The sequence below is a fragment of the Pinus tabuliformis genome, chromosome 2_2, assembly GCF_031772625.1.
Source record: "Pinus tabuliformis cultivar Carrire ecotype Pingquan chromosome 2_2, CPIR1, whole genome shotgun sequence".
NCBI lineage: Eukaryota > Viridiplantae > Streptophyta > Pinopsida > Pinales > Pinaceae > Pinus > Pinus tabuliformis.
Genome location: NC_142300.1, coordinates 179,422,139 through 179,435,326, shown reverse-complemented (window position 1 = coordinate 179,435,326; position 13,188 = coordinate 179,422,139). Strand labels below are relative to the sequence as shown.

Sequence of the window (13,188 nt, the reverse complement as noted above, 5' to 3'; positions counted from 1 at the left end):
TCAAACGGGATGAAGCATGCCAAAGAGAATTAACCACACTAAAGCAAAAGAGTATTGAAGCATCGATCCTAGTTTCCCCAAAATGGGATATAGTCTTTCACATCCACAAATCCTTCCAACATAGCGATTGGTGCAATCCATGCACAATCTAGAGAATATAACAATGATAATCATATTCATTTGGCTAGTAAAAAATTGGCTAGTGCAAAGCACAATTACTTAACAAACAAAAATGATGCTCAAGCCATAGCCTACATAGTACAAGATTCATGCCACACTTTGTTGGCCACTCAGTTCAACACACAATTCACGAAAATATGTGTAGTGTAATGCTTAATATTTACAACAATTCACCAAATGTCGATAAATAAATTATGATGCACAAGTTTCCAAAACAAAGGAATGGGAGGACAAGCGTCCAAAACAACTACATCACATCTCCAATTTTTTCAAGAAACAATTAGAACACACCCACAATGTTTTCAACAATCAAGTTGGAGATGGAAATTATATATACAGACACACATACACACACACAAAGTTATAAAATAAATTGCAATGAAACAAAATGCAACCTGCACTTATATTATCACAAATGATATTCAATTGGGTTTATCTGCAATGGTTGGCAAGAATGATTGTTATCCTCTCCACCCAAGTTCAATTCCTGCAAGTGACATGATGAGCTTGTTGAAAAACCAAGTACAAGAGAATTTACGAACTACTGCGAATTACTTGTGAATCTATTAGGTCTTATTTGTGATTTAATCCCACTTCATTGAACAATAAGGAGAAAGAAGAGATCACAATGCCCATTAGCAAGACATACCAGAATTAGGTCAAAGACCAAGGAAAAACCCCACAAGGGGGAAAACCCAACCAAATCTTTCTTAGAGAGATCCTTCAACAATACATCAAGACAGATTATACTGACCCAAGAAGGCTTCCACAAGTGCTAAGTCTCCACAACTGAATGTCCAACAAAGATCACCAAGGAGAGGTTGATCCTCTCATCATATCACAGAATACATTCAGATTAGAACTCAAATCTAAGCTCAGATCGCAAACCCAAACTTCATATCACTCTAATAATAAGCAAATCTCAAACACCAGATTTCAGATCACAATGATAATAAGCAGATCTCAAATACCAAACTTCCAGTCTCAATGCTAATAAGCAGATCTCGAATACCAAACTTCAAATCTCAATGATAATAAGCAGATCTCGAATACCAGACTTCAGATCTCGATGATAATAAGCAAATCTTGAATATCAGCCTTTAGATCTCGATGATAATAAGTATATCTTGAATACCAGACTTCATATCTCGATGATAATAAGCGAGTCTTGAATACCAGACTTTAGATATTAATGATAATAAGTAGATCTTGAATACCATACTTCATATCTCGATGATAATAATCAGATCTCGAATATTAGACTTCAAATCTCGATGATAATAATCAGATCTCAAATACCAGACTTCATATCTCAATGACAATAAGCAGATCTCAAATCCCAGACATCAGATCATAAGTATAATGAGCAGATCTTGAACCTCTGACTCCAAATCATGAGTATAATGAGCAGATGAGAAAGGTATGTGTGTTCCAATAACATACAAAGGAGGACGAATTAAGCTCTCTATATAGCCATCATGTGATCCGAATGTGTAAGTTTCTAGGCAAGCCAACTAGCCATCATGTGATCTGACTTAGCACTTGTGGAGCCACTTGAAAATATAATTAGAATGATAATTTTGTACTTCCCAAAAATACATTTTGACCAAATCAAAAGCATGAAGAACATGCTAGAAACAACAATAATTTTGTTCTTCTCAAGTACAATGATAATTATGAAGACTAACAGTAGCTACACATTCTTCAACAGAGCTGTGTTGTAAATACTTTGAGCATTGTTTTTTAGCCTGAGTAATCCCTCAAGGACCAAAATATATATATTCATCACATGGAATATAAGGATATTTCTCATGGGAAAAAAAATCACCAATGTTAGGTCTTAGAGGGTTACACTTTGAGGATAAAGGTTGCACTTTGAGGATAGAGTTAAATCAAAGTTGAGATTTACAAATGTGATAAGCCAAAACATCAAGTGAACATTCTATTCTAGGTCCATGTGAAACCACCTAAAGCAAATCGACATGATTCACATTTAAATTGTTAATTTTCTTGTGAACTTAGCACTCGACAATTCATTGATCTAGCAAATTACAAATCTATTGAATGAAAGCATAGCTAAGTCCTTAACTTGATCAACGAAAGCAAATTAACAAATCTCAATCACAATGACGCAGAGATTATGCCCAATCAATAGCTCTTCTTTAACATTTAGAACTTACTTGGGCTCCCATCTTAGGATAATGGCCCAATTGAGAAAATTAGAGATTATGATATACCTTGGATCTGATCCAATATATTAGGCCCTAGATCAATCCTCACTCTCCTTAGTCAATCTGGATCGCCAATGCTCCCTTCTGGTCTTCCTCAGACCCGACAAACTAGTGTTAGTTTTCTAATACTCCGCTACTAATTTAACAAGTATTTTGAGATCCAAGAACTGAAAACTTAACTGCAAAATTCACTTACTAAATATGTTAAGTATTCTAACAAAATAATAGTAACGAAAAACAAATTTACGAAGACACAACCACACAACAAACAATACACCAGAATATTTGGCCATTGATGCAAACATTAACATATTTAGCCTTTGGCCATGAATGTATCCTTACGCTTCTCCACACTCCCATTAGCCGCATGCTTAATCTTGTACACACAACGTGACCCAACCACTGACTTGCCAACCAGTCTTGGCACAATCTCCTAGGTTTCATTCTACATGATAGATGAATATTCCTCCATGGCATCTCGCAATACCTACTGAGAAGTTGCCTCCTTATAGCAACAAGGCTCTGAGTCTATCACCTCAATCTATAAACTGTTAATTTTCTTGCAAACCTAGCACTTGGCAATTCATTGATCTAGCAGATTACAGATCTATTGAATGAAAGAATAGCTAAGTACTTAACTTAATCAATGGAAGCAAATTAACAAATCTCAATCACAATGAAACAAACAAATTATGCCCAATCAATGACTCTTCATTAACATTTAGAACAAACTTGGGCTCCCTTTGATAATTCGGAAACCCCAAATCCTAATGCAGCAATTGATAATATTTCTTCTATTTGTTAAATTAACTAAACAAATTATTTGCAATTTTCTACGGCAAATATTGAAACATATACATTGCAACCTTCACAAAATAAATACTGCAAAAGAAATAAAAACACTGGAAGAATAGATGCACACACACAATAATACACTGTTATTTTTGGACCAATGTCCCCGGAAAAACCCAACTTGGGAAAACCGGTGCAGCAGCTGAGGGTTTTATTTATTATGCAGTAGTAAATCTGAGTACAAATCTATGGAAGCTCAAATCTAGCTTTCCATACAGAGAAATAACTGACAGGAGATCTAGTGAGAAAAATCTCACTCCCATCGGTGATCCGACACTGACCTTGGCTCAAGATGAGTTGCCCCTTGCTGCCTCTACGTCAACCTACGTCGATCTGCGTCCCACAACTCGGACCAGCGTCTCTCTCGCTAACTAATCAACTGCTATCAAGAAAATTGATCCGCCTGGCCTCCGGGCTCCCACTCCGTCTTTTGGCACTGAATTTTGACTTCTCCTTAGCAAAATACGGATCTCCCTCTAAAGCTCTGCGATGCCTCTCTACTATGCACTCCGAACTGGAGAAACTTCCTTCCAGTCTTTTACTATCCATGCCCCTCTCTCACTACTTTGACACCTCCGGCAACTCACAGTTGCTACTCTAGAAATCAATTTCCCAACCAAATCGAATTTCTAGTGGCTCCAAGCGTGTTCTCCAACCCCCATCGAATTTCTTCTTATAATCGCTCGTTGAGACATCCTCGGCCAAGATTAAAACATAATTTATGGCTAAGATTAACTAGAACTCGATCCATGTCTTCTTCTAGAAGATTCTCACCGTGACTTAATTAATGCCCTTTAATTAATTAGTTTTCCTAAGTTTAGACTTAGGTAACATTAAAAAAATATTAATTATTTTAATTAAGTCGTCTCTAGTGGAATTTCCATAAACGATTTCTCGGTTTTGGAGAATACATGTATTCTAGCCTCTCCACCAAATTTCGTGGCTAGGATACATCTGATGCTACAAAAACCAACACTCCCTCTTCGCGAGGAATGTGTTCTAGTGTTGCAACCCACTGAAGCAACACCCTGTCTTTGTACCACCTCTTGTTACATTGTTGATGTCTTGCTACTGTTGCCCACCAACTACTACACAACTCTGATAAACGTTGCATTTGTGCTGTTGTTGGCCCTATTGAACTACTGCCCAACACTACATCTACACTACAACTCCCTCTCCATCTGTTGTTGTTGCAACTACAACAACTACAACGAAAAAGCATCCAAAATACTGAACCAACTGTGGTCAGTATGATGCATCTGTCACCTGAGTACTGACTGCTGCTAGACTTTGCATTGCTACTGATGCATTTTGCGCTACTATTGACTCTGCTCTGTGCCAACTGCACTACTGCCAACTTTGCTCTGCACTACCCAACATCTGACCGTTTATAGCCACTGCATCTGTCACTTTGGCACCTAACTGCACCAACTACCACTGATCCATCCTGCTACTACATGTTTTGGGCTCCTGTAGCAAGGCATTGATTCATGAGGTGGACTTCCTCAAGAATCGTGCCCATCATGTAGCTCTTTGGGGCTACAAAACCAAATCACCCCATCTTGCTCCTGGAGGTATATCGATGATCATGGCAAACTCTTCCACCAATCTGGAGGACAACCTATCAATCTTCGTGGATGCAGCCTGTTGATCCTACTTCTCCTCCTTGTCCTTCTTTCTGAGAGGACATTGAGTGTTGTAGTGGCCAAGCTCACCACATCTAAAGCATTTCACCTTGGAAATGTCCTTCTTCCTCTTGTGTTGCTCCTGTTGCCCCTTTGATGCGAGGACCACATCCTCCTTTTCCTTTACTTGCTTCATCCCACTATTGTTGTTGTTGCCAATGATGGTGGCCTTCCCCAAATCTCGCCTCATGTCCTCCTGCTGCAGATCAACCCACATAAAATCCCATTCTTGCAACTTTTCTCTACCCAAGATACTCTAGACGAAGACTTGCCACTCTTCGGAAACGCTATTTAGAGCAAACCACACCAACTCAATAGGCTGAGGCGTTAACCCTAGTGCAGACAGTTGATCTCAGATATCCTGAAGCCTAGTAAGGAATGGGTCTATGTGTTCCCCTTTCTGCATCCTTGTGCATCTCAGTTCCTTCTCAAGATACATCTTCCACTGCTTGGAAGATCCCTCGTATAGCGTAGCAAGCACTTCCCACATCTGTCAGGCAGTATCTTTGCCAGCTATGTGAGACACCACGTGATCTCGAACCCCATCGAGAATCAGCCTCTTTGCCTTCGCCATCTCCTTCTTGTAGGCCTTAAGCGGATCTGCATTTGCGGGTACAGCTACCACACCATTGATATAAGCTTTGAGATCGTACTCATCTAGAAGACAAGAAATTCTTGCCTTCCAAGTCACGTAGTTAGAGGCTTCGTCCAACCGATCCTGAGCTCTCAACCCTGTTGATGCCATCTCTGCAAAAAAGTCAAATTTCTTCTCTTCTCCTCTACGCAACTGTTGACTGGTTTTTTGCACTCCCTACTGGAGTGGTCAAATCTGCTCACAACTACTGCTTCTTTGCTAGGAAAATTCGAACTTCTTGGCTAGAAGTCCCCTAAGAAAAGAATTCCCTTAGTGTGTGCTCTTCCTTCCTCCTGGCGCTATTTTGCACTAGCAACTGCTACAAAATAATTGTGTCCCAGTTAAAGATCTCTTCTGCAAGGAAAATACTACGTCTCCCTCTGCCTCTGGCAAGCTCTGATCTGGAAAATCTAATTTCCCTGTCGACTCTCTCAGCGAAGTAAATTTTCCTCAAAAGCTAACCCTCCTGTCCCAAGGACTGTGCTGCCTCTAGAGGGTTTCGAACTGTTGCCTCTGTAGAGATTCGAAATTCCTCCTTCCTTCTGCTACTGAGCTCTCCAGCTTATGATCTGTGCTCTAATACCATGTGATAATTCGGAAACCCCGAATCCTACTGCAGCAACTGATATTATTTCTTCTATTTGTTAAATTAACTAAACAAATTCTTTGCAGTTTTCTACGGCAAATATCGAAGCATATACATTGCAGCCTTCACAAAAAAAATATTGTGGAAGAAATAAAAACACCGGAAGAATAGATGCACACACACAATAATACACTGTTATTTTTGGACCAATGTCCCTAGAAAAACCCAACTTGGGAAAATCGATGCAACTTTTATTATGCAGTGGTAAATCTTAGTACAAATCTATGGAAGCACAAAACTAGCTTTCCATATAAAGAAATAACTAACATGAGATCTAGTGAGAAAAATCTCACTCCCACCGGTGATCTGACACTGACCTTGGCTCAAGATGAGCTGCCCCTTGCTGCCTCTGCACTACCTATGCATCAGCCTACACAAATTTGCGTCCCACAACTCGGACCAGCGTCTTTCTCCCTAACTGATCAGCTGTTATCATGAAAATCAATCCTCCTGGCCTCCAGGCTCCCACTCCGGCTTTAGGCACTGAATTTCGACATTTACGCTGCCTCTCCGTTATGCACTCATCGAACTGGAGAAACTCCCTTCCGGTCTTACTATCACTACCCCTCCCTCACTGCTTCAACTTTATTGAATCACCTCCAACAATTCACAGTTGCTACTCTGGAAATCGATTTCCCAGCAAAATCGAATTTCTGGTGGCTCCAAGTGTATTCTCCAACCCCCATCGAATTTCTTCTTATAATCTCTCGTTGAGACATCAACGGCCAAGATTAAAACATAATAGATGGCTAAGATTAACTAGAACTCAATCCATGTCTTCTTCTAGAAGATTCTCACCCTAGCTTAATTAATGCCCTTTAACTAATCAATTTTCCTAAGTTTAGACTTAGGCACCATTAAAAATATACATACATATATATATATATATTTAATTAAGTCGTCTCTAAGTGGAATTTCCATAAACGATTTCTGGGTTTTGGATAATAAATGTATTTTAGCCTGTCCATGAAATTTCGTGGCTAGAAAACATCTGAAGCTACAAAAATGAACACTCCCAACCTAGGATAATGGCCCAACTGAGAAAATTACAAATTACAATATACCTTGGATCTGATCCAACAGATCAGGCCCTAGATTGGTCCTCAATCTCCTTGGCCAATTTGGATCTCCAATGCTCCCTTCTACACTTCCTCAGACCTGGCAGGCTAGAGCATCACACTCCTCACTGAGATGCCTCTCTCAGTGACTTGTGTTGTTGTATGGTGTGTCTTCTCCCTCTCCTTAGCCTTGCTTTTATAACTTTACATTGAGCTAGATCCCTAACTCTAAAATCCAAAGTGATTGATGATCGAGATTAGATCTCACCTCACTTGAGATCAAGTGTTGAGATTAAAACATAATCATTGATGTAATTATTTCACTTTTCCTAAGTGTACTTCAGCTCAATTAGCCAACATAATAAGAATGTGCTTTCCAAAGTTGAAAACTTAGGTTAAGTTACAAAAGCAACTTGCTCACAATACAACAAGTGTTCTATGGAGATTTGTGGGTAACTTCTTGCGCGCCTAGACAATAGGTCTATGCGGAAGTACCTACCCGAACCACAAACAACAACATAAAGTTTTGGTTATGGTGCATCTATCACACCTAGCACTACACAGATGTTGAGCTCCTCCTCGTCAAATCATTCAAAGCAAATGTCAGTTGGTATCTCCATCAATAAAGAAACTAAAAGAGTCAAGCAAGTTGCTCACACCTCTTTAGGAATATGTTAGCATCGTGGGATATTAATATGAATTCTCTCTAACCTAGTGTCAGCGTAGTACCATTATTATAATGCACAAAAAGTTACATGTTTGCAACTAACCTTAAGCAATGTCGTCCAAACATGTTCCATCCACTCAACCAAACAAACTTCTCAACCATTTTTTAACCCAACTAGAAAGCTACAGCATGAGGGGCATCTAGGTGCAGGGAAAATTTTAAGCATCCATACTTATCTTAAAGTGCAGAAACCTCTGCATATATTACTAATTCTTAAAATTCCAACCATAAAATGTTTGGCAATCTTTTTGTTAAAATATTCAAATTTCTAAGGATTTAATATAGTTTCTAGAAGATTTTGGCAATTTTTAGAGTACAATACTTTTATCCTATAGAATTTGGGCGAATCACTTTGGGAAAAAAAATTGGATATTGAACAATCTTCTTTTGGAAAAAATTAAAAAACATTTAAAGTTAGCCCATGGGTAAAATTTGACCATTGATATTTTCCATGTCTAAGGGTCCCCAAAATATCAGGGCACATGGAGACAGTCCCAAAAAAGTATCCCAAATTCCACCAAGAACATGGGAATAGTCTATTAAAAGTCCCCAAGCAATTATTAATGTTTCTAAGGAATTCCAAACTCCCCAATATGTCAGAACAGCAGGGACAGGTCCCCATGCAACATAGAATAATGGTAAATAGGAATGTATAACAAAGCAACATATAGGTACACAAGGTGTCATCTAGAATAAAAAATGAGCAGTGGCATGGTGTTCCAATAGTTATAGGCTGTGAATTATATTTGGATGTACCCCTCTGAGAAATTGGAATCACTACATTTAATGCAAAATTCTATTTTTTTCTTCCAAGAAAACAACCTCTTGTTCATATTTGTTAACTATTGATGATCCACTTATTATAGATAATCAGATTTCTCTAATTGAACTAGAGGATCATTTAAATAAGACTTCTGAGATGAAAAATCTTTGACTGCCTCATCATTGTGTTGGTTTAGATATTTGGCAGGCAGACAAAGGAATTTTTCTCAGACAAAATATGGGAATGAACTTTTGGAGGTTTGAACGAGCATCAGCTATCCCCTTAAAAGTCAGTTTGAATTTGTCTGTCAATAATGATTCACCCTCTGGATGCTTAAGAAGCTGATAGGTAGTCTAGTGTAACTTGCAACACCACGCATGATCTTAGTTCTAGTTGAATTAATTGCGCAGTTTATGAATGAACCAAAAATAATCCAATGGACTGTAGCAAAAAAGATTTTGATGTATGTAAAGGGCACACATCATTATGAGCTTGAATTCACAAAGACAGATAATTTTCGGTTGATTGGTTTTACAGATTTAAACTATGCTGGAAATGTGGACTGCAGGAAGTCCACTACAGGTTATGTATTTAGCAGTGGTTCAGGAGAAATGTTATGAATCAGATAAGAAGCAGCCCATAGTTGCACTTTCTTCCACAAGGCAGAATACATAATTGCAGCCAACGCAACTTTGCTTGATGATTTGCAGGTTCAAGAGAAAAGGCCAACATAACTATTTTCGGACAACCAGAGTGTTATAAAATGGGCAAAGAACCCAGTTTTTGTACCAAAAACATATGCAGCCAACATTTTTTCAAAACCTCACAGCAAGAACAGAAATTGCAAAATTTGTTGATATGCTTAATGTAAAGGCCAACCAAATGCCATTATGAGAGTTGCTGGGTTTAATAACCATTTAAGTGTTAGGTCTTAGACATTCTTAGGTTACAAAGGTCACTAGTGCATTGATGAAGTAATGTGAGTGATTATTCAGTAAACAGTTAGGGAACGGCAACCACCAAAATAGACAGTTGAACAAGACATCATCACTGTTATGTATGCACTTCATGCTTAAGAACATAACCATGAAAGTATCACATTTTCTTTTCTCAACTCCATGTTTAAATCCATAATCATGAAACCATCACGTTTTCCTTTTCCATACATCTCTTTCTTGTAAAATTTTAGCAAACTAACATATTTCAAATTTCAATTAGCTTTCACTTGTTGATCAAAAAAAATGAGAATAATCCATGGCAAAACTGCTTGAATTTAGATTAACGAGATATAATTACTTGGCTTCTATGACAAAAATTATCATATAAAAGTAAAGAAGGTTGTCATTATTCAAAGAACCATCATAAGCTAAAAATGCAATATTCCTATCTTGAGCATTTTCATCTCTCACCTTAAAGAGCAGACATATATATCAATTTCAAATACCTTTCAAGCATTTGGTTTTTCCTTAGTTGCATGCGAGAAAAGTTCAAGTGCCAAGCAAGCTTGCCAGGATACCATGGTAAAGGCCTAATATGTTCAACCACATTGCCACCTACATCCTAATAAAAAAAGCAATCACTGAGAGTTAAACCAATAGAGTCTAAAACATTGGAATAAGTTTCCCTGTCTCACAAATACATTTTGAGTATTGTAAAAAAAAAAAGATATACCTCAGCATTGAGAGATGCCAAAAACTCATTTTCAAGCTGGGATAGAATATCATCAGAAAATTGCCCACTGAAAAATTCAACATACAAAATAAAGCATGTTATATTTTACTATTAAATTATAAACAGCTGCATAGTAAATATTTGCAAGTACTTACAGTACTTATTAAATACACCCAAGGAACACAACCAACTCTAGATGAGCTTCATTATATTGGTTTATGTGACAGGAAAACCTGTTAAAACTAGGATAAATAATAATAATTAAAAAAAATCACAATAGAAATAGAACCTAAGCTATACAGAACATTTCTACTTCTATCAATTATAATAGGTAGGCACCATAAAAGCAATCAAAATTTGATCATTGCAATTTATTGATCACTACTCTTATTATGCATTAAGATTTAGATTCAGCATTGTATAGCCTTGCCTAGTTTTTCCAACACACCAGACACTTGTAGTTTAACATTTTTGTTTCATTTTTGCAAAGATATGATCTTTGATTTAATAAGAGCTGTTAAGGTCATCAGGATCTGTTGTTGCCTGATTGAGTAAAAGCCATTAAGGCCATCAAGGGCCTAGAGTTGTCAAATTAAGACAGACTTGTTAAGGCCATCAAGGATCTGGGGTTGTCAAATTAAGACAGACTTGTTAAGGCCATCAAGGACCTGCTATTGTTGAATAAGTAAAGCACTATGAAGAACTGCTGTGTTGACTAGGAGTGTTTAAGATGTCAGTAAGGTGACAAGCAGAGATTGCAATTACTCTAATTGGTGTCTAAAGATTTTCGAGTCCTTTTTTGATTAACTTTTTCCGGATTATCCTCATTTTCTCAACTTAAAGTCCAGAACATATATTTTTGAAGGAAATCTCAGATCTATGACTTAAAGGTGAAATATCCATGATTTACGAGGATAGAATCAGAATCACCATAATTCCATTCAATTACGATTAAACAATTTATCATCTCAAGCATTGCCCATTTGTCAATTATTTGTATGTCAACCTCTTTTTTGTTAAAGTTTGGTATATATTTGGTCTTGCATAAAATTTTGCAGATTTTGTGCCTCAAGGACATTTTGACGGTTTTATTTTTATGTTTAATGAGGTTTTATCTATCGCAAATGTCCTTTAAGTTTTCACTTGACTAGCAGTCTAGCACTGATTATTTTATTTCTATATCTATTAGATTGCGTCTTGTCAAGTCGAGAAAATCAAAGTTATTGGGACTGGAACCAGTTTGACCCAACCTGAGAAAAAAAAAAAAAAAAAACTAGGCTGGAACCAGATGAAAAACTAGTCAAAAAATCAGTCCAGTAAAAAACACATAATTATTTATAGTAGTAGTAGTAGTAGTAGTGTGTGACTAGTGACTGTGGAGCAGTGGTTGTAACTTGTGACAATGACCCCGCTTCAAAACACAGAGGGAATACACCCTCCCTTTGTGGGCTTTGCTGGATGTGGATATTGGTGATTTGGTATTGATGTAGCCTTTGGCCAATTATTGAGATTACAAAATGAGTCATTCTGCTCTCTGGTGCAGGAGCGTGGGACAAGTTATTTCTGGGTTTACCATCCATTAAAAAGATGGGTTCCATTTTCAAAATCATAATCATGTACATTAATGTAAATCCAAACCATTAGGCACCCAATATGCAAAGTTTGCTTATTTATTATCTTTTATTAGAAAAGAAAATCGTAATTTTATTCATTAAAGAAAAAATTACATTCTTCAGAATCTCATATGCACTTGAGCATTTCAAAACCCCAACAAGCATGGCCAAAGTCATCATGAATATGCTAACAAACACCTGAAAAGTGGAGTCATGGACTAATGATGAATAGTCCTTTCTTTTTTAGACTTATGTGTAATCCTTTAAAGGAGAACCTTCAAGAGCTAATTGTAGATCTGCATTCTGAATCAAGTCTTCCTCCTTATCACAATCCAAAGATTTAGATTCATCATTCCAGTCTCCAGAGAGAGTTTCATTGGCAATTATGTCCCTTATCTGAGGAATCGCCTGGTGCATAACTTGTGGAAATTCCTTGGACATCTGTAAACCTGCATTCTGTTTTTCTGAGCCCTCTGCTGTGGACAACTATTTCTGCTTCTGGTTCATCTTCATCGTCCTCATCCAGGGACTCATATGGCTGCCAGCTTTTGTATTTGGGAGGATGACATATTTGCCAGTTTGGAGGAGCTCTTGAATGTGGATAAGAGTCATGAAGGTGCCCAATTTCCTAGAGAAAATAACTGTTTTTTTGTAGTCCAAAATCTAACTCCAATGTTTTTCGCCTATTTAAAACTCGACTTATCTAGAGGACCTTTACTAAGATCCATCTCTACACGTACTATAGTGTAATTAAACAGCCCCAGCTCTGCCCACTTCAAATTCACCTTTAAATATCTGCCCAGAATATTTCCAAACCTTGAAAGACTGAAGTATGCCAAAAATGAAGAGGAAAGTTAGAAAGGCGAACCCAAATTGGCATTTTAGAAACACCATTCTGGGTAAGTCAAATTCAAGTAACCATGGAGTCATAAAGAGACCTGTCCTTCCCCAGAACCAGCCCCCCAACCCTTCCCCTTATAACTTTCTCACAATCTTCCCCATTTGAAATTGGACACTGAAAAACAAAAAAACCTTTGGAACAAAATTCATCTTGCACATTTTGGTCCAAATCAAAAAAATCCAATAAAACGGATTTACTCTGCATGGCCAAAACCCATTGAATCAGCA

The 13,188-nt window shown here is 37.5% G+C and overlaps 1 protein-coding gene across 1 annotated transcript in view; it reads right to left on the bottom strand.

Moving 5' to 3' along the window:
- The window catches only part of LOC149191989 (uncharacterized), a 458,880-nt gene that overhangs the window by 358,622 nt on the left and 87,070 nt on the right, over positions 1-13,188 (bottom strand). The window contains exons 3-4 of the mRNA XM_089404452.1: positions 10,448-10,514; positions 10,221-10,336 (exon numbers count right to left, since the gene is read on the bottom strand). Of these exons, the coding sequence (XP_089260578.1) occupies positions 10,221-10,336; positions 10,448-10,514 (183 nt within the window). The remainder of the gene's footprint in view (positions 1-10,220; positions 10,337-10,447; positions 10,515-13,188) is intronic.